The sequence below is a fragment of the Neofelis nebulosa genome, chromosome 2, assembly GCF_028018385.1.
Source record: "Neofelis nebulosa isolate mNeoNeb1 chromosome 2, mNeoNeb1.pri, whole genome shotgun sequence".
NCBI lineage: Eukaryota > Metazoa > Chordata > Mammalia > Carnivora > Felidae > Neofelis > Neofelis nebulosa.
Genome location: NC_080783.1, coordinates 185,525,479 through 185,545,171, shown reverse-complemented (window position 1 = coordinate 185,545,171; position 19,693 = coordinate 185,525,479). Strand labels below are relative to the sequence as shown.

The 19,693-nt window shown below is 39.5% G+C and overlaps 1 protein-coding gene across 2 annotated transcripts; it reads left to right on the top strand.

The window, feature by feature from the left end:
- The first annotated feature begins 11 nt into the window (after positions 1–11).
- Positions 12–7,911, top strand: LOC131504792 (cytochrome b-c1 complex subunit 6, mitochondrial). Of its 2 annotated transcripts, XM_058717549.1 has the most exons (5): positions 58–170; positions 3,717–3,743; positions 4,228–4,375; positions 4,483–4,644; positions 7,696–7,911. In XM_058717549.1, the coding sequence occupies exons 3-5, from the start codon at positions 4,313–4,315 to the stop codon at positions 7,726–7,728; spliced, it is 258 nt and encodes an 85-aa protein (XP_058573532.1). In that variant the 5' UTR covers positions 58–170; positions 3,717–3,743; positions 4,228–4,312; the 3' UTR covers positions 7,729–7,911. The 2 variants fall into 2 exon arrangements, with proteins under 2 accessions (XP_058573531.1, XP_058573532.1); XM_058717548.1 differs by lacking the exon at positions 4,228–4,375 and having other exon boundaries at positions 12–170.
- The last annotated feature ends 11,782 nt before the right edge of the window (positions 7,912–19,693 follow it).

Sequence of the window (19,693 nt, the reverse complement as noted above, 5' to 3'; positions counted from 1 at the left end):
ACTTCCGGCCAGATCGCCGGATATCCGCTGAGTGACCCTTACAAGTCCTTCTTGATCCTGAAGTGGAATAGGTGCCGCTGTTGCTGCTGGTGTTGAATTCAGGACCGTAGCGGAACATGGGGCTGGAGGACGAGCGAAAGATGCTGACTGGGTCCGGAGATCCCAAAGAGGTAAGGCAAGGCGACCGACTCGGGCTTCTTCACTGCCCTGAGGCTCAAGACCAAGCCCGCCAAAATACACGCGGGGCCCTGTTGGCCTTGGATTCGCCCCTGGAGTTTGCACAGTCGGGATTTACTGGTTCCCTCGACCCAGCCCCCAGAATTCGTCGATTCATCTTGGGCTAGTAGATGACTAGCTTTTCTCTGGACCTTGGTTTCCCCATCTTGTGAAAGCGGTGACGGTTTAACGAGAGCGAAAATACTGTGTCGCCTAAACTTTTGTAAAAATAGTATCTGTGTTTTTAGTCAATCAGGTGTTCTGAGATCCTGGTTTGACAAGGTCAGGGAGCAAGCAGACCAACCCTAGCGCTTCCCTCCGCTCAGGTCAGGAATCCTGCTACATCTTCTGTTGAGGTTCCGGAGATCTGGCCTTATGCTAGTTTCTGTGAAGAAGGGGTTTCTTTTTCTTTGGTGGGGTTGGGAGTGGGAGGTATATTTGGGGACGGTGTAGGAGTGTGCAGTATAATTCTGTGAGGATGGAAGAGGGAGCTCTTTCCCAGAGGAAGAATTCCAACCTAGTAATTTATTGACAGCTTACTATTCCATTCCAAGTTCTTTATATGTACTCATTCCTTTAAGCCACCCCATAGTCCTATGAGGTAAGTATTAGGTACTATTCCTGTTGTCATTTTACAGGTGAGGAAGCTAGCATAGAGAGGTTACACATCTTTTCTAAGGACCACACCTAAGAAATCATGGAGCGAGGAATTGAACCCAAGCCACATGGTTCCAGAGCCAAGACTTAGCCACAGTGCTGTACAGCTTTAGAGAAGCCAGCTAACTTTTGGTTTTCAGTCACATTTCCTATCCTTTGCTTTGTTCTCTAGTCACTTCTGGGCAGCTGTTCTGGGTTTATGGATTCAGAGTAGTTGGAAACTAGTTGATCCCATGATTTTTCTTAGTCTTATTTTCAGGAAGAGGACCAGAAAGAAATGGAGCTTGCCTCAGGAAGTTCAGCAGGAAGTATACCAGAAAGTTCAGTAGAGCTCACCACAGCAGCAGATGAGAGAAAGTAGTCAGTTTTTTTTTGTTTGTTTGTTTGTTTGTTTTAATTATGAAAACTGAGGTCTTTTATGAAGAACCTATCTATACCTTTTGGACAATAAATCTTTTTATCTAGTGTGACCTTGGTTTTTGTCATTGACTGGAAATTTTATATGAAGTAGTCCCATTTTCAGACTTGTATTTGGATTTGTTTTTCCAAAACATGCTGTGATACTTCTGCTACAAAATCATCAAAATGGTCAACGTAGTAGCATTGCTAATAGGGAAACGATACAAAGGTCTTGCTTCTGGGATACAAATTTCAGGTTTCTAACTCCGGCAGGTTAGGATTTCAATTTAGTGGGTGGGAGGATTTTTTTGTTTTTGTTTTTGTTTTTAATTTTTTTTTAACGTTTATTTATTTTTGAGACAGAGACAGAGCATGAACGGGGGAGGGGCAGAGAGAGAGGGAGACACAGAATCTGAAACAGGCTCCAGGTTCTGAGCTGTCAGCACAGAGCCCGACGCGGGGCTCGAACTCACGGACTGCGAGATCATGACCTGAGCCAAAGTCGGCTGCTTAACCGACTGAGCCACCCAGGCGCTCCTTGTTTTTGTTTTTGAGAGAATAAGTGAGTGAGCTGGGGAGGGGCAGAGAAAGAGGGAGAGAGAGAATCCCAAGCAGGCTCTGCACTGTCAGCACAGAGCCTGTCGTGAGGCTCAAGCCCAAAAACAGTGAGATCATGACCTGAGCTGAAACCAAGAGTTGGGATGTTCAACCGACTGAGTCACCCAGGTGCCCCTGGAAAAACTTTTTCAGTATGAATTTTTTTTAAGAGCAAGGTTAAGAAACCTTAATGAAAAACTGGAATTTGACATCCTAAAAATCATCTTCATGTTTAGAAGAGATCTTTGCTAATTGTGAGAATAAATAGCCTGGGTTGAACCTGCCTTACCCTTCCCAGCTTTCATTAGAATGAAGCCAATTGTGTTGGAATTTTGAAAACATAATGAAGGATTGCTAAGCTAATTTGTTATGGGTTTTTTGTTTTTTTTTAAATCTTCGTATATACCTTTTCTTTCCCTTCCCCAAATGTGGACATGTGCATTCACAGGAAGGCAAACCTTAATTTAGACAGGTTGAGATACTGTAGTTCAGACTCTGCTATGCCTGAGATTTAAGCCTATGCTGATGCTCCCACAGGGAATCTTTTACATTATTTGTAAAAGTTTACATTATTTGTAAATTTGAGGTTGTGTCCCTGAATCAGAAGTAAATAGGTTAGGGCGTGGTTCCAAGTTTGTGAATGGACTACTCTAGACTTTTGATGCACTTAACACTGATAGTTTACTTAGAGTCCTGAGGGTTCAGCAAGCCAAATGCAGTAACTGGAAAGCATTGGCTATAGAAGAGTTTAGGTTTGGACATTTTCATATTCCCAGTTCAAGTTCAGTGTCTAGAAAAAATGTTTTCCTCCTAATTTCATTTGGGATGTAAGGATGAAATTAAGCTATTTTTGGTGCTAGTAGGACCAAACAAACCAGAATTCCAAACAAAATACTTTAAGTTATATAGGTTCCATGTGAACATCAGCTTGAATCTGTTTCAGAAAATGTCTAATTAGGGGTGTCTGCCTGGCTCAGGCTGTAGAGCATGCGACTTTTTTTTTAAACCTTGGGGTGGTGAGTTTAAGCCCCACTGGGTGTAGAGCTCACTTAAAAAAATGTCTAATTAGTGTTTGTTATTTCTAAACTGGGAGCCCTTTAAGGGGCTGTTGTGATTAATCAGATTACAGATAAGTACTTTAGAGGCTTTAGAGTGTCCTGCACACTTTAGGTTGTTGCTAATTAAAGTGAGATAGTGTGTCCTTGTTGCAGTGTACTCAGGGTTTGTTTTAATTAGGTATGGTAAGGTTACAGGCATGGAGACAACTGTTTTTGAAAGAAGAGTTTGTATGGGTTCCAAGAGAAGGGGGGAAGGCCACACCACCCAGGGCCATATGGGAAAGTGCCTGGACCAGCGGAGAGAGCAAGGGAAACCAGACTTTTGGTTTCTGAGGGAAAGAATGGGTGAGGCAAGATAGTCAAGCTCTGGCAAGGTTAGGATTAGATAGTTTGAATAATTTCCTTGGGTTCTGGGCTATAGAGGTGGTCTCCAGTTGTTTGGTACTTGACTCTAAGGTGATTAGGGCAGGGACAATAACAGGTTTAGTGTAGGAGAGTTAGATAAAGGAGGTAGTTGGTAATAAGGGTTTTGGATTGGTTGGTTTACATATGAAAGATGTGTCCATAAAGCAAGTTGCTGCATAGAAATTAGCCAGCCCTGGGAGGGGCTTTCTCTCCTGGATTAGTAACGTAGCAATGCCCTACAATGTCAAAGCATCATAAAATACAGAAAATTTTAAAAAACACAATTAATACAATGCTTATCCTCAGTAATTACAACAATCGGTATGATTGGGAATATGTATTTCCTAAATTGCTGCTGACATTAATTTTGTTTTCCTTTTTTAGGAGGAAGAGGAGGAGGAGGAATTAGTGGTAAGAGCCGTCTCAGGTTTGGAACTACCTCAGTAAAAGAAAATTTGAGCTTTGTGAAACTCTTAAGGGCATTTTAAGGCGTCTTTACTTGACACCTTGGAAAAGATGGAAGTGGAAAAGGCCTTTAATCCTTCCTGTGCTGTGGAGTGTTTGGGGGGTGGTGTGGGCCTGGGAAACAGTCTTTTCTGGGTTTGGGGCTTTAGTCATGGCGTCAGGGAGCAGAGCAGCATGTTGAGGACCTAGTACTCAATTACCTGCTATTTGTGGTTTAATAAAGAATTCTGGAAGGAACTCTTCTTATATAGTCCTTCTCCATGTTAACATTGCCTATTTAGCTGGACAGCTGGGGTTGCATAGGCCTGGCTGTCAGATGAGGAGAATTCAAATTCACAGACATTACATATCCCAAAATGCTATGTTAACAAGGCCTCCTATAGATCTACTTCAAGTTTGGCTAGGTTTCCTTTACCACCTTGTTTTTCAGATAGGACTGAGGCTTTCAGTGCATACTGGCAACCTTGGAAGGCAGGAATGTGAAACTTTCCCCTACTACTTAGCATCAGAATTGAATGGGAGACCCCATTCTGCCATTTCTGGAGGCAGTGTGGCTCTGCCAGCTGGCCTTCTGCACGGTAATTCAGAGGCAGCACCTTGGTTTGGTGGTTGTATTAATCAAAGCGGATGGTTGTGGGTCTCCTCCTATAACCCCATTTTGGTTCCCTCTGTGTTTCTCCTTCAGGATCCTCTAACAACGGTGAGAGAGCAATGCGAGCAGCTGGAGAAATGTGTAAAGGCTCGGGAGCGGCTAGAGCTCTGTGATGAGCGCGTATCCTCCAGGTCAAAGACAGAGGAGGATTGCACAGAGGAGCTCTTTGACTTCCTGCATGCAAGGGACCATTGTGTAAGTCATCCTAAAGTCAGGAAGGGGGAAACTTATAGTGGCCAGGCAGACTTGGTGCTGACAGCCTTTCCATCCTAGGACAGTTCCGTCAATAAGCATTTACTTATTGGCCCAATATATGTCAGGTCCAGTTCTGAGCACTTTACATAAATAGTCTTTATCTAATTCTGTTTTCACTGGAGATATGGGGTCGTTATCCCCATTTTGCAGATAAGAAACTGAGGCTTAAAGAAGAGAAATGATGTCCCAACTTGGATTGGGAATCCAGTAAGAAAGCTGGATTTTGTATCTTTAAGTAACAGGCTATTTTAAAATAATTGATATCCTTGGGGCGCCTGGGTAGCTCGATCACTTAAGCGTCAGCTTTGGCTCATGTCATGATCTCATGGTTCGTGAGTTTGAGCCCTGTATCGGGCTCTCTGCTGTTGGCACAGAGCCCACTTCAGATCCTCTGTCCCCTTCTCTCTCTGCCCCTCTTCCACTCAGTGCATGGGTGCATGCATGGGTGTATGTGCGTGCATGCGCGCAGTCTCTCTCAAAAATAAACATTAAAAAAATTTTTTTTAAATAATAATTTATATCCTTCAGTGTGTCTTATACATAGCAGTTGGTCCAAAAAGTTTTCTTTCTTTTTATTTATTTGTTTATTTTTAAGTTTATTTATTCTGAGAGAGAGAAGGGTGGGGGGAGGGGGCAGAGAGAGACAGAATCCCAGGCAGGAGATCATGAGCCAAAATCAAGAGTCAGGCACTCAACAGACTGAGCCATCCAGGTGCCCCTTACTTTTTTTAAAAATTTTTAAAATTTGTATTTGACTCTTTTACATGTAAGAGTAAGGTATTTTAAATAAATTACAGAGGAGGCAAAAGTTGGATATGATTGGTTACATTAAAACTGATTGGTTAATAAGCATATGAAAAGGTGCTTAATACTTTTACCCCTCAGAGAAATACAGATCAAAACCATGAGATACCAGTTCATACCTACTAGGATGGCTATAATCAAAAAGATAGGGAGAAATGGGTGAAGGGGGTCAAAAAGTAAAAAGGAGAAAATAAATGATATTTGCCCCCATGAAAAAGTTAATGATCTCCATTCAACCAATTTTATGCTTCAACAATCCAATATTTGTGTTTTAATTCTGTAATATACACTGGAAATACACAAATGTACACATGTACCCCCATTAAACACATTGTGATAATCAAGGAAAGTATTTTATGAATACATAAAAATCTAACTGAAATCATACTGGCTAGAGATAACCATGTTTTCTTGTATATACTATCAGATTTTTAAATAAAAATGGCATCGTAGATACATTTACATATAAAATATGAATAGAGGCATTTCTTTTTCAACATAATTTTAGTGGAAAGAAGCAAAATTTATATATAAAATATGTGTCTGTAATTCTCCGTATCATGAAAGAAATAGATTGGTGTTGGTGAAATGTGGAGAAATTGGAAACCTCATACACTAGTAATGGGGATATAGATTGGTATAGCCCTATAGATAAATGGTCTGGCAGTTCTTCAAAAAGTTAGAGTTAATATGATCCAGTAATTCCACTCCTACCTATATACTCAAGAGAAATGAAAACATGTCTATATAAAAGGTTGTACGCAAATACTCACAGAAGCGTTATTCATAATAGGCAGAAAGTAGAAACGATATATATCAACTGATACATAAATAAAATGTAATATATCTGTATAATGGGATATTATTTGACAGTAAAAAGAAATCACATACTTTACTCAAAAATGTAAATTCTACCATATGATCTAGCAGTTCCACTTCTGGTTGTATACCCTAAAGAATTGAGACTGTTCAAGGACTCAAACAGATTAGTACATGAATGGTCACAGCACTCATAGTAACTAAAAGGTGGATGCAGCCCAAATGTCCATTGTGGTATATGCATACAATGAAATTGTTCAGTCCTAAAAAGGAAAGAAACTCTGACATGCTACAACATATATGAACCTTGAAGACATGCTAAGTAAAATAAACCTATCACAAAAAGACAAATAGGTCATTCCACTTACTAGGTACCTAGAGTAGTCAAATTCATAGACAGAAAGTAGAATGGTGGTTGTCGGGGGAAATGGGGAATTCCTTAATAGGTACATAGTTTTAGTTTGGGAAATTGAAAAAAAAATTGGAGATTGATAATTGCTAGACAGTAAATTACTTAAGGCCACAGAAATGTAGAGTTAAAAATCATTAAAATGGGGGTGCTTGGCTGGCTCATTCAGTGGAGTGTGCAACTCTTGGTCTCGGGGGTTGTGATTTCAAGCTCCATGACTTTAAAAAAAAATAGTTAAAATGGTAAATTGTATATTATTTAAATACTTTTATGAGCCAAGCACTGGGCTGAGATCTGGGGATGAGATAGGCATGGTCCTTTCCTTCACCAAATTGAGCCAGCATAGAAGACAAGTAGAGTAGTAAACTCTCTTGGGTGTAGCCTTTTCAGGATGGCCTTCACTGATCCTCCTGTTTAAAGCTGCTAGCCCTCCCTGCCTTTTTATTTTCCTCAGAGCATTCCTATCAGAAGTTAATCTTATATGTATTTTATAATTCTGTCATTGTGTAAGTTCCTTAAGAGACAGAGGTATTACCTGGTTTACCATTGTAGCTTACTCAGCATCTAGAACAGTACCTGGCATATAGTAGATATTATATATAAACATTTGTTGAGTTAATAAACACTGTGATATGGGACGTATAAGTTTCTGTGGGGAAGACAGAGGAGAGACACATTTGTGTGGGGATAGGAGTTTGTTTAGAGAAGGCTTACAAGAAATTACATGTAAACTTAAGTTCTAAAGGAAAAATAAAGGATGAAAAAAGTGGGAAAGAGTTCCAGGTAGAAGGGAGATAGTATTCAAGTAACTAGGGAGTTCACTAGGGCTCAAGAGGGGTGTGGGTGTATGGAACGCTGTGGAGAGACAAGAAGCAGTATTGTTCCAGGTCATGAAGGACCTTGTAAGCCAGGATATTAAAGCCGCCGTTTGATGACATCCTTTTCTTTCCCCCATGTAGGTGGCCCACAAACTCTTTAACAGCTTGAAATAAATGTGCAGACTTCACCCCAGCCTTCATGACCTGGTCATCAGGATACTTTCTTATGGTTTTGACCATGCCATTTGTTTATTTGTGTAACTGTAAGTTCATGTGAACCTCATGGATTTTAGCTAGGCAGGTAGCTTCTATGTAATTAGCAGTGATTCCTCTTAATAAAGGCCAGTGATCTGCAGACCTGCTGCCTCTTGTCCTTTTTTTAAATTTAATTTGAAAATTTCAAACATAAGACTAGGTAGAACAATAATCAACTCCCGTGTACCCATCGCCTAGCAAGTATGCATCTCTTAATGATACAAAATTTACCTTGATGCCATTATCACAGTTAACATGAACAGGGATGGCTCAATTTCATCGAATGCTGAGTCCATGTGAAATTCTCTCTTACAAGCGTCTTTTGACAGTTTTTGGTCTCAGTATTCAACAAGGTTGCTTTTTTAAAATACACAAATTATGGGGCCCCTGGGTGGCCTAATCAGTTAAGCATCTGACTCTTGATCTCAGCTTGGGTCTTGATTTCAGGGTCATGAGTTCAAGCCCTGCATTGGGCTCCACGCTGAGCATGGAGCCTACTTAAGAAATAATATACATAACATACACACATATTTTAAAAAGGAGTGAGGAGATAATAAGTTTGTGAGGGGAAAGGTAGTGGATTCCAAGAAGGATGAAAAAAGGGCACCTGGGTAGGCAGTGCTGGCAATGGGAAATTGGTTACATACATATGAGTAGAAGACATCTAGTAAGTTAGTATATTGAAGGTAATAAGTGCTAGCAGAGAATGAGTTGCAAATAGGAAGAAACCAGAAGGAATTGAACAGTGTTGAGGTATTTATGATCTAAATAAATACAGATTTCAATGTAAGTAAATACAGATGCCAGTGTATAAACATGTAGGGGATACATATTTCTTTAGCTCAGCCCACAAAGAGGGCTTTATTCCCCAATAAAAGGAACCAGGGTTCCTTGGAGGAATGGGTGATTCCAGAGCTGGGAAAGTACAAGACATTTGTTTGTTCCAGAAAGAAGGAAATGCTCAAAGAACAATAGGGACATGTCAAGTACACAAAAGCAACTAGCCAAATCCAGAACAATTTGAGCATCAAAATATATAATGATAGTACTGGGTTGTAACTCAATTGAATAAAATAATACAGGAATCCAAGCTAATAAAAATAAGTGAATCAATTAAAGGTTAGGTGAGGGGGGCACCTGGGTGGCTCAGATAGTTAAGTGTCTGACTTTGGCTTAGGTCATGAGCCAAACAGCCTGCCTGGGATTCTCTCTCCTCTCTTTCTGCTCTTCCCCCACCTGCATGTGTGCTCTCTCCCTTTCAAAATGAATAAATAAACCTAAAAAAAAAAAAAAAAGTAAGGAAGGTGATACATATTACAAAAGGAGAATGTACAAACTGTAGCTTAAATGAAAGCTGGTATCCCCACTAAGGAGACACATGACTGTAGGCAGCAATGAGAAGAACACAGCATCACTGATTCCTGCAAAAAATAGATAAGCTGAATCTAACCAGATAAATAAAACGGAGGGACATTCTATAAAACTAGACATCGTACAAAGTAATCCTCATTTGTATCAAGATGGTAAAAGTCAAGGAAAAACTGAAGAACTGCTCCAGATAAAAGGAAACTAAAGAGACAAGACAATTGAGTGCAACATGTGATTTCAAACTGGATCCTTTTGTTATTAAGGACATTATTGGGGCAACTGGTATCTATTCTGTATTGTCCAATATGGTAGCCACTAGCCATAGATGGCTACTGAACACTTGAAATGTGGTTGAGGTATTGAGGTTTTAAATTTATTATTATTTTTTAATTTCTTTTTAATATTTTTGAGAGAGAGAGAGCATGAGCAGGGGAGGAACAGAGAGAGAGGGAGACACAGAATCCGAAGCAGGCTCCAGGCTCTGAGCTGTCAGCACAGAGCCCAACATGGGGCTCGGACCCCCGAACGGTGAAATCAGACCTGAACCAAAGTCGGATGCCCAACCAACTGAGCCACCCAGGTGCCTCTAAATTTATTTAATTGCAATTAAATTTGAATTAATTTATGTTCAAATTGCCACGTGTGTCTAGTGGTTACCATATTAGACAGCAGAGGTCTAGGCATTGCAAATTGAACCACCTGAGTGCTGAGGGAAGCTGGCGCTGTAGATGTTGGAAAACTGCTCCAACTGCATAAGCTGTTGCTATGTGGGAATACACAGCCAGTGTTGCCAGACCACTTGGTAAGGAGCCAGAAATCCAAGTTTTATGTTAGCTCTCCCAATTTTTTATTTTTTCCTGTCCCCATCTCCCAATTTTTAAATGTGGACAACTAACTTCTTAAAAGCATTAGGCCAAATAACACACATCTATGGGCTGGCTTTGGCTCACTAGTTTGCAACCTCTGGTTGCAAATGAAAAAGACAATATGCAGATAGTTATATATGGATAGAAAGTGAACCATGGCAAAAATGAGTACCTTGTGCTTCAGAAGTAATTGATACTCAGTATAGCCAGCAAGGCTACAGAAAGCTTCATAGATGAAAATATGGCAGTGGAGCTTCTGAGAATCTGAAGGATTATGTTTGCAAAAATGGGGCAAAGGGCCACTTGAACCTAGAAGCTCTTTCAACCTGTTGTCCTAGCTACAGGGACGGCCAGCATTTCCCAGCCATTTCTGACTTAGAACCCATTTCATGGTGATGTATAATCTCACAAAATACCTTTAAAAATAGTGGGATTGTATTTGTTGTACGTAATCTGATTATTTTCAAACAGCTCATTAAAATTCAAACATATAGGGGGGCGCCTGGGTGGCGCAGTCGGTTAAGCGTCCGACTTCAGCCAGGTCACGATCTCGCGGTCCGTGAGTTCGAGCCCCGCGTCAGGCTCTGGGCTGATGGCTCCGAGCCTGGAGCCTGTTTCCGATTCTGTGTCTCCCTCTCTCTCTGCCCCTCCCCCGTTCATGCTCTGTCTCTCTCTGTCCCAAAAATAAATAAAAAACGTTGAAAAAAGAAATTAAAAAAAAAATTCAAACATATAGGAAAGCTGAAGTTTTACAGGGAACATTTCCAAACTCATCACTCAGATTTCAGTGAATGGTTAGTAATGTGTTATTAGTTTTATCATAGAGAGGAGGAATTACCCAGAGAAAAAGCTCCAGAATTCTGCCTAGAGGATTCTTGAGTCTGTTGCTGAATATTTAAAAAAAAAATTTTTTTTTTTTTAACGTTTATTTATTTTTGAGACAGAGAGAGACAGAGCATGAACGGGGAAGGGTCAGAGAGAGGGAGACACAGAATCTGAAGCAGGCTCCAGGCTCTGAGCTGTCAGCACAGAGCCCGATGCGGGGCTCGAACTCATGGACCGTGAGATCATGACCTGAGCCGAAGTCGGCCGCTTAACCGACTGAGCCACCCAGGCGCCCCTCTGTTGCTGAATATTAAGCTGCAATTGAATAGGGCAACACTCTGTGTAGCCAGGCAAAGAACTACTGGGTACCTATAAATTGACTAATTCCCAAAGTTAACAGAGGGCTGGGAGTTGTTTGAGTTTTGGCGAGCTAATGTGGGGAATTCCTATTAAACTTGTTGAACACCTGGAGCATTGACTCCGGAAGTGGACGCTTCAGCAGTAGGGCTAAAGCTAGCCCTAGAAAGAGGATACTGAAGATAGGCTATACCACATCTTAAAAAGGAGCCTTGAAAGGATTAGACTGATTCACAAAAAACCTGACTGCCTGCTGGAACAAAGTCCAAGACATTTTAAAAGAAGACAACAAAATCTAGCTTCAACAATGTAAATTTTGCAATACCAAGCATTCAATAAAAAATTGCTAGACATGCACAAAAACAGGCAAATGTGACCAGGAGAAAGATAGTCAATAAAAACAGACACATGATGATAAGATGAGAAAATAGTAGACAAGGACTTTGAAAGAGCTACAAATATGCCCAAGAATTTAAGGGAAATGAACATAATGAGAGAAGTGCAACATATAAAATAAATCAAATAGAATTTCTTGAGCTTATAAGTGTAATATCTGAAATTTAAACTTCACTGGACAAGACTGACACAAGATTATACAGTGAAGGAAAAAAAAAAGTGTATGTGTACTGGTATGCTCTTCAAGACCCAGCAACTGAAACTATAAAAACTGAAGCACAAGAGGAAAAAAAAAACACTAAAAATAAATGAACAAGGAAAAAGTAAACTGAGACAACATCACATGGTCAGAAGAGAGAGAAAGTGAAAGATGGGAAGAGAGAAAAACAAATTTTGGGGGGTGGTGGGGAATACCATATTATTTTATTTGAAGGAATGTTATAAATGAAAAAACTTAAGTAGATGTTTTGGAACAGAAAAAAAATGGAAACAATAATGGTTGAAATTTTACAAATTTAATGAAAATTATAAATTCATAGTTCCCAGAAGCTCAACAGATTCTAATCAGTATAAACAGAAAGGAAATCACACCAAGTCACCTATTCTCAAATTGCTGAAAACCAGTGATAAAGTGAAAATCTCAAAAAGAAAACATGCATTACATACAGAGGCACAATGGTAAGAATTACTACCCACTTCTCCTAAGAAAAATCATCTTTAAAGCTTTGAAAGGGGCGCCTGGTGGCTCAGTTGGTTTCAGCTCAGGTCATGACCCCAGGGTTGTGGGATTGAGCCCCACATCGGGCTTTGCACTGACTGTGGAGCCTGCTTGATATTCTTTCTCTCTTCCTCTGCCCCTCTCCCTGCTCCCCCACTCACATGTTCTCTCTCTCTAAAAAATAAAGTGTTGAAAGAGATGTTTATCCTTAAATTCTGTATCAAGTGAAAATACCCTTAAATGAAAACAAAATAAGGATGTTTTAAACAAACAAAACAGAATTCATTGTCAGCAGACTTGGATTCTACAAGAAATATTAAAGATAGTTCAGGAAAAAATAAAATAAAAAATAAAATAAAATAAAATAAAATAAATAAATAAATAAATAAAAATAAAGATAGTTCAGGAAAAATAAAATGCTAAATGGAAACTTTGATCTACACAAAGAAACAAACAGTCCCAGAAATGGTAAATAAATATTAAATAGAATAGATATTCTATCTCATTTAAAAAATTTATTTAAAAGATAGCTTACAGGGGTGCCTGGGTGGCTCAGTCGATTAAGTGTCCAACTTAGCTCAGGTCATGATCTCACAGTTTGTGAGTTCAAGCCCCATATCGGGCTTCCTGCTGTCAGCACTGAACCTGCTTTGGATCCTCTGTCTCTGCTCCCCTCCACCCCCACCCCACTTTCTCTTTCTCAAAAATAAACATTAAAAAAAATTTTTTTTTAAAGATAGCTTACAATGAAAAGAACACATTAAGTAGAAAGAAATTATAAAGAGTAGAAATCTATGAAATAGAAAAGAAAGGAGGGGTGCCTGGGTGCCTCAGTCAGTTAAGCATCCAACTCTTGATTATGGCTCAGGTCATGATCTCACATTTGTGAGTTCAAAGCCTGAAACAGGCTCTGCACTGACAATACAGAGCCTACTGGGATTCTGTCTCCCTTTCTCTCTGCCCCTCCCCTGCTCTCTCTCTCTCTCTCTCTCTCTCTCTCTCTCTCTCAAAAATAAAGAAATAAACTTTAAAAAAAAAAGAGAGAAAAGAAAGTAGAAAACCCATAAAACCAAAACCTGGTTCTTTGTAAAATTCAACAAAATAAACCTGTAGTTAGGCTGACAAAAGTACCCAAGAGAGAAGACACAAATTACCAGTATCAGTGATGAGAGAGGGGACATTATTATAGATCCTACAAACCGGGTCAGCAGCCTTTTTCTGTAAACATTCAGACAGTAAATATTTTTGGATTTGTGGGACATATGATCTCTTGAGCAACGATTCATCTCTATTAGAGCCACAGTAAATGAAAGGTGGCTGTGTAAAAATAAAACAGTATTTGAAAAATTGGCTGAGGCTGAGTTTGGTTTGTGGCTATAGTTGATGCCCCTTGCTACAAACACTAAAAGGGTAATAAGCGGATATTCTGAACAACTTTATGTGAAGAAAACTGGCAACCTATGTGAAACAAATTCTTTAAAAAACTCAAATTGTTAAAACTGCTATTGGAAAATTCAAATAGCCCTATATCAGGGTTTCTCAAATTTTAGTAGTACTTACATTTTGGACTAGATAATTTTTTGTGTGGGGGATAAGGTTTTCAGCAGTATCCCTGGCTTCTGCCCACTAGATGCCAGAAACACCATATAGTTATAATAACCCCGAATATCTCCAGATGTTACCAAATGTTCCCTGGGGAAGGGATATCATCTCTGGTTGAATATAACTGCCCTATGTCAATGAAAGAAACTGAATTCACAATTAAAAACCTTCCTTTCCACCTTACCCTGTACACCCTCCCCCCCAAAAACAAACAAACAACAACAACAACAAAAACAAAAACAAAGCCACCCAAACACCCAACTCTACGTGGCTTCACTGGTGAATTCTATCCATAATTTAAGGAAGAAATAATACCAGTCCTATAAAAATTCTTTCAGAAAATAGGAGTGAAGGGAAAAAAAATAGGAGTAAAGGATGCTTTCCAAATTCATTTTATGAATCCAGCATTACCTGGATATCAAAATCAAGCAAAGATATTACAGAAAGAGAAAATTTCAGGCCAATATTCTCTGTGAACACAGATGTAAAAATATAACAATATATAAAAAGAATAATGATACATCATGAACTAGTATGTCTTTTTATAGGAATGCAAAGTTGGTTCATCATTTGATAATCAGGCAATATAACTCATCATATTAACAATACAGCAGAAAAATCATATGATCATCTCAATAGATACAGGAAAAGCATTTGAAGAAAATCAACAACCATTCATAATTTAAAAAAAAAAAAATCTCAGCAAACTAAGAAAGAGAAATTTCTCAATCTAGTAAACGACATCTGTTTTTTTAAAAAAAAAACCTATATAACATCATATATAATGATGAAATACTGAGTGATTTCCCCCAAGAATGGGAACAAGGCAATCTACTACTACCACCTGTATTCAATGGTGTGCTGTAAGTCATAAACAGTAAAATAAGGCAAAGGAAAACAAAAGGCATACAGATTGGAAAGAAGTAAAAATGTCTTTATAAAAAACATGACCTCGTGCACAGAAAAAGTGAAAATAGTTCCAAAAAGTTACCGAAACATAATTTAATTTAGCAAGGTCTCAGGATGTAAGATCAACAGACAAAAATCAATTGTATTTTAATAACTAGCATTCTCTTGAAAAATGAACAAAGTAAACCTGTCACTGTCAATTCAAACAATTGATAGTACCAGTCGCCAAAGATAAAAATTGAGCTAACTTTAGGGACACCCGGGGTGGCTCAGTCAGTTAAGTATCTGACTCAGCTCAGGTTATGATCTTGTGCTTCATGAGTTCGGGCCCTGCATCGGGATCTGATGTCAGCAGGGAACCTGCTTCAGATCCTCTGTCCCTCTCTCTCTCTGCCACTCCCCCCTCACACTCTCTCTCTCTCTCTCAAAAAAAAAACAAAAACAAAAACAAAAACAAAACATTAAAAAGAAAAAAGAGAGAGACAGAAAACGAGCAGGGAAGGGGCAGAGAGATAGACACAGAATCTGAAGTGGGCTCCAGGCTCCAAGCTGACAGCACAGAGCCTGATGCGGGGCTTGAACTCACAAACTGCGAGATCAGGACCTGAGCTGAAGTTGGAATCCTAACCGACTGAGCCACCCAGGTGACCCCAAAAAACATTTAAAAAAAATTTTTGCCTTCAAGCAAAATTAGCATTTTGAGAGGCACCTGGCTGGCTCAGTCGGTGGAGTGTGACTCTTGATCTCAGGGTTGTGGGTTTGCAAACCATGCCGGGTGTAGAGATGAAAGAAAGAAAAAAGAAAAGAAAAAGAAAAAGGAAAAGGAAAAGAAAAAGAAAAAAAAAAGAAAAGAAAAAAAAGAAAGAAAGAAAGAAAGAGGTGTCTGGGTGGCTCAGTTGGTTAAGCATCGGACTTCGGCCCAGGTCATGATCTCGTGGTTTGTGAATTCAAGCCCTGCATCAGGCTCTGCTGACAGCTGATAGTGCACAGCCTGCTTTGGATCCTCTCCATCCCTCTCTCTGCCCCTTCCTCACTCTATCTCAAAAATAAATAAACATTTATAACTAACTAATTAACTAAATAACTAAATAAATAAAATTAGGATTTTGAAAAAAACTGGTACCCATTATTGTGAGCTTAAAAGTTTTCCTAACATTTAAAGTTTTCGATGAGATCAGTAGTGATATTAACAAATACGATTTTTGATGTTGTATAATGAATGTGAAAGCATTTGTAAGATCTGCATAACTCAGTGACCCTGATAATTTCCAAATAACCACTGTATGATGTGACAAATCACGCTTAGGCAAAAGAGTCATTTTAACTACAAGATAGATCAATGGATCTCAATGTAACAGAGTATGAGAAGTTCTAGATATGGTTTCAGATTCCACACTGCTATCAACTTTTTTTTTTTTTTAATATTCATTTAGTTTTGGGAGAGTGTAAGCTGTGGAGGGGCAGAGAGAGGGGGACAGAGGATCCAAAGCAGGATCTGCACTGACAGGCTGAGAGCAGCCAGCCCAGTGTGGGGCTTGAACTCACCAACCCTGAGATCACCACCTGAGTGGAAGTCGGATGTTCAACCAACCAACTGAGCCACCCAGGTGCCCCTGCTACTGACTTTTTTTCCCCTGCTACTAACTTTTAAGAAAACTACCACTTGGGGCGCCTGGGTGGCGCAGTCGGTTAAGCGTCCGACTTCAGCCAGGTCACGATCTCGCGGTCCGTGAGTTTGAGCCCCGCGTCAGGCTCTGGGCTGATGGCTCGGAGCCTGAAGCCTGTTTCCGATTCTGTGTCTCCCTCTCTCTCTGCCCCTCCCCCGTTCATGCTCTGTCTCTCTCTGTCCCAAAAATAAATAAATAAATAAATAAAAAACGTTGAAAAAAAGAAAACTACCACTTGTCCAATTTTGAGATAGTACCAAAGAACATCCAGTATATATGTCCTATATATATATACATATATATATGTAAATATTAAAATACTCCTCTTTTCTAACCACCTATCTGTGTGAGACTGGATTTTCTATATATACTTAAACAACATATAACTATTTTTTCATAAAGATACCTATATTATCATGCAATGGGTTTATTGTTATTTTTAATGAGTAAATATTTAAAATATTTTGTTTTAATTTCTAATCCAGCAAATATTGATAGCAAATAAAAAGCTTAATAATTCTTAAGTTTTAAGAGTGTAAAGTGTCTCAAGACCCAAAGGTTTGAGAATAATTGATCTACTCCAACCCTCTCTCTCTTGATTCCCTATTTTATAGATGGGTAAACTGAGGCTTGGAGTTGGAAAGGACCCATCACAGGTCTGTGATGTGGTTGTGGTCCTGACACTCCACATTCGGTTTAAATCTGTGAGAAGAGGTGTGCTGGGATAACTCCTATTTAGTGTATTCAATCTCTCTTCACTGGATCCTTATCTGGATTTAAATGTCATGAGATTTTTTTTTTTTTAAGACTTTTCTCTGGGCACCTGGGTGGCTAAGTCAGTTAAGCATCCAACTTCGGCTCAGGTCATCTCGCGGTTCATGAGTTCGAGCCCTGCATTGGGTTCTGTGCTGATAGACCAGAGCCTGGAGCCTACTTTGGATTTTGTGTCTCCCTCTCTCTCTGCCCCTCCACCACTCTCTCTCAAGAATAAATAAACATTAAAAAAAAATTTTTTTAATAAAACAAAAAAGGCTTTTCTCTATGCACACATCTCCCTCCATCTTACAACTGCTAGGTCCCTGTTACAAACTTCTTTCTCATCTTTCACTCACTCATTCAATGACTATTTACTGAGCGCCAACTATGTACCATATACAGCTCTAGGTGCTGATAATCTAACAATGAATTAAACAAAATCCTTGATTTGATTTTTAAAATCTTACATTCTGGTGAAGGGTCAGAAAATTGGTCCAGAACTTGTAAATGGGCAGAAGAGAATTACTGGGTGCTCTTTCATTGTAGTGCTAGAGTATACCTTTGATTGACTTTATATTGACTAGGCTATTGCATAACTTTGTAGGGGTAAAGGTTAGCTTGTAAAAAACCAATGGCAAATGCAAATTACTCCTATCCATAGTAATGCAAATGGATTTTGATCAGTAGAGATGGAATTGATTTCCATCTGGTATAAGTGATAATCCCAAACATTATAGTTTATTACTGAAGATTTTAATGTTTTTGCAACTATCAGCAAATTCATTTCAGCATTCCTTTGACTGATAATCTAAATATCTGAAACTCAAATTCTCATTTGCACAAGTCTTACCATCTAACTGGTTCCCTCATTATTTAGGATAATAATGGAGGAGTAGTTTATTATGATGAATAAAATCTTTGGCCTGCGCTCACTTTATCTTTGTGTAAGAATTATGTTTCCCACCTTTTGCAAATTGTAATTTAGCAGACTATATGAAAAAATACATAAGTTATAAGAATAAAGGCAGGTTAAGAGGACAGTTATTAACTGGTGGTGTAGCATGTACTAGTTTAGATAGATAGGGCCAATCAATCAATTCTCTCTTAATTGCAAGTGGAATCAATCCTTTTCCTTTTTAAAAAAATGTTTATTTATTTTACTTGTGTGTGTGTGTGTGTGTGTGTGTGTGTGTGTGTGTGTGTGAGAGAGAGAGAGAGAGAGAGAGAGAGATCACCAGCGGGGGAGGAGAAGAGAGAGGAAGACAGAGAATCCCAAGGGGGCTCCACACTGCCAGCGCAGAGCCAGATGTGGGGCTCGAACGCACAAACCGTGAGATCCGGGAATCCTTTTCTATCTTCCTTGGCACCACACTAACCCAGAACTGTCTTCTCTCATCTGATCTACCTCTCATAATCCTACCTACTCCGGTCATCAACTGTCAGATGATTTTTCTTTTTTTGGTGATAAACACAAGATTCTATTTGTGATATTTAAAGTTTTGGTAACTCCTCCTGCCCTGTAAATGTGGAAATAAAGGTGTATGTTTCTCAGTGGAATTTTACAACCCACATCAAGAAGAATATAGTTTGAGCAAAGGTCAAAAATTCCCTCATTCATACGTAGCCTTGGCAGTTCACAATCCATAAAATACTGGAAAAGCTCAAAGTGCTACAAGGTTCTTCACTACTTCTAATTTTCTATGGTAGTGAAGAGATAGTTTGTTGTCTTAAAATTCACACTTGCTTCATCATTCCTGTAACTTCAGTAAAAATGTACCCAAACTTCCTGCCTTCTGAAAGTGATAGGACTTTTTGATGGGAGTTTGAAATGGTGGCTGATTACTTTTGAATACTTAAGCTCCACTGGCTGACAGCTCACATCTGTACTTCTGATCCACTGCCTAGAGATCAGAGGTCCCCACCAGCCCCTCCTTGGCTCTGTTAACTTGCTGGAGCAGCTCACATATTTCGGGAAACCCATTACTCACTAGATCACTGGCCTATTATAAAAGTATGTAACTCAGGTACGGTCAGATGGAGATGCACATAGGGAAAGACAGGGCGCTTCCGTGCTCTCTCCCAGCACCTCCGTGTATTCACCAACCAGTAAGCTCCCAGATGATCATTTTAAAAACACTTATCTGAGGGGACACCTGGGTGGCTCAGTCGGTTAAGCGACTGTCTCTTGGTCTCTTGATTTCGGCTCACGGCTCACGGTTGGTGAGATCTCAAGCCCCGTGTGGGGCTTCACGCTGTCAGCGCCAGAGCCTACTTGGGATTCTCTTTTTGTCCCTCTCTCTGCCCCTCCCTCATGATCTCTTTCAAAATAAATAAACTTTAAAAAACAAAACAAAACAAAACCCACCTATCTGATCACGTCCTTCCCTTCTACCGTCTCCCTATGAGGGGGTCAAGTTTTG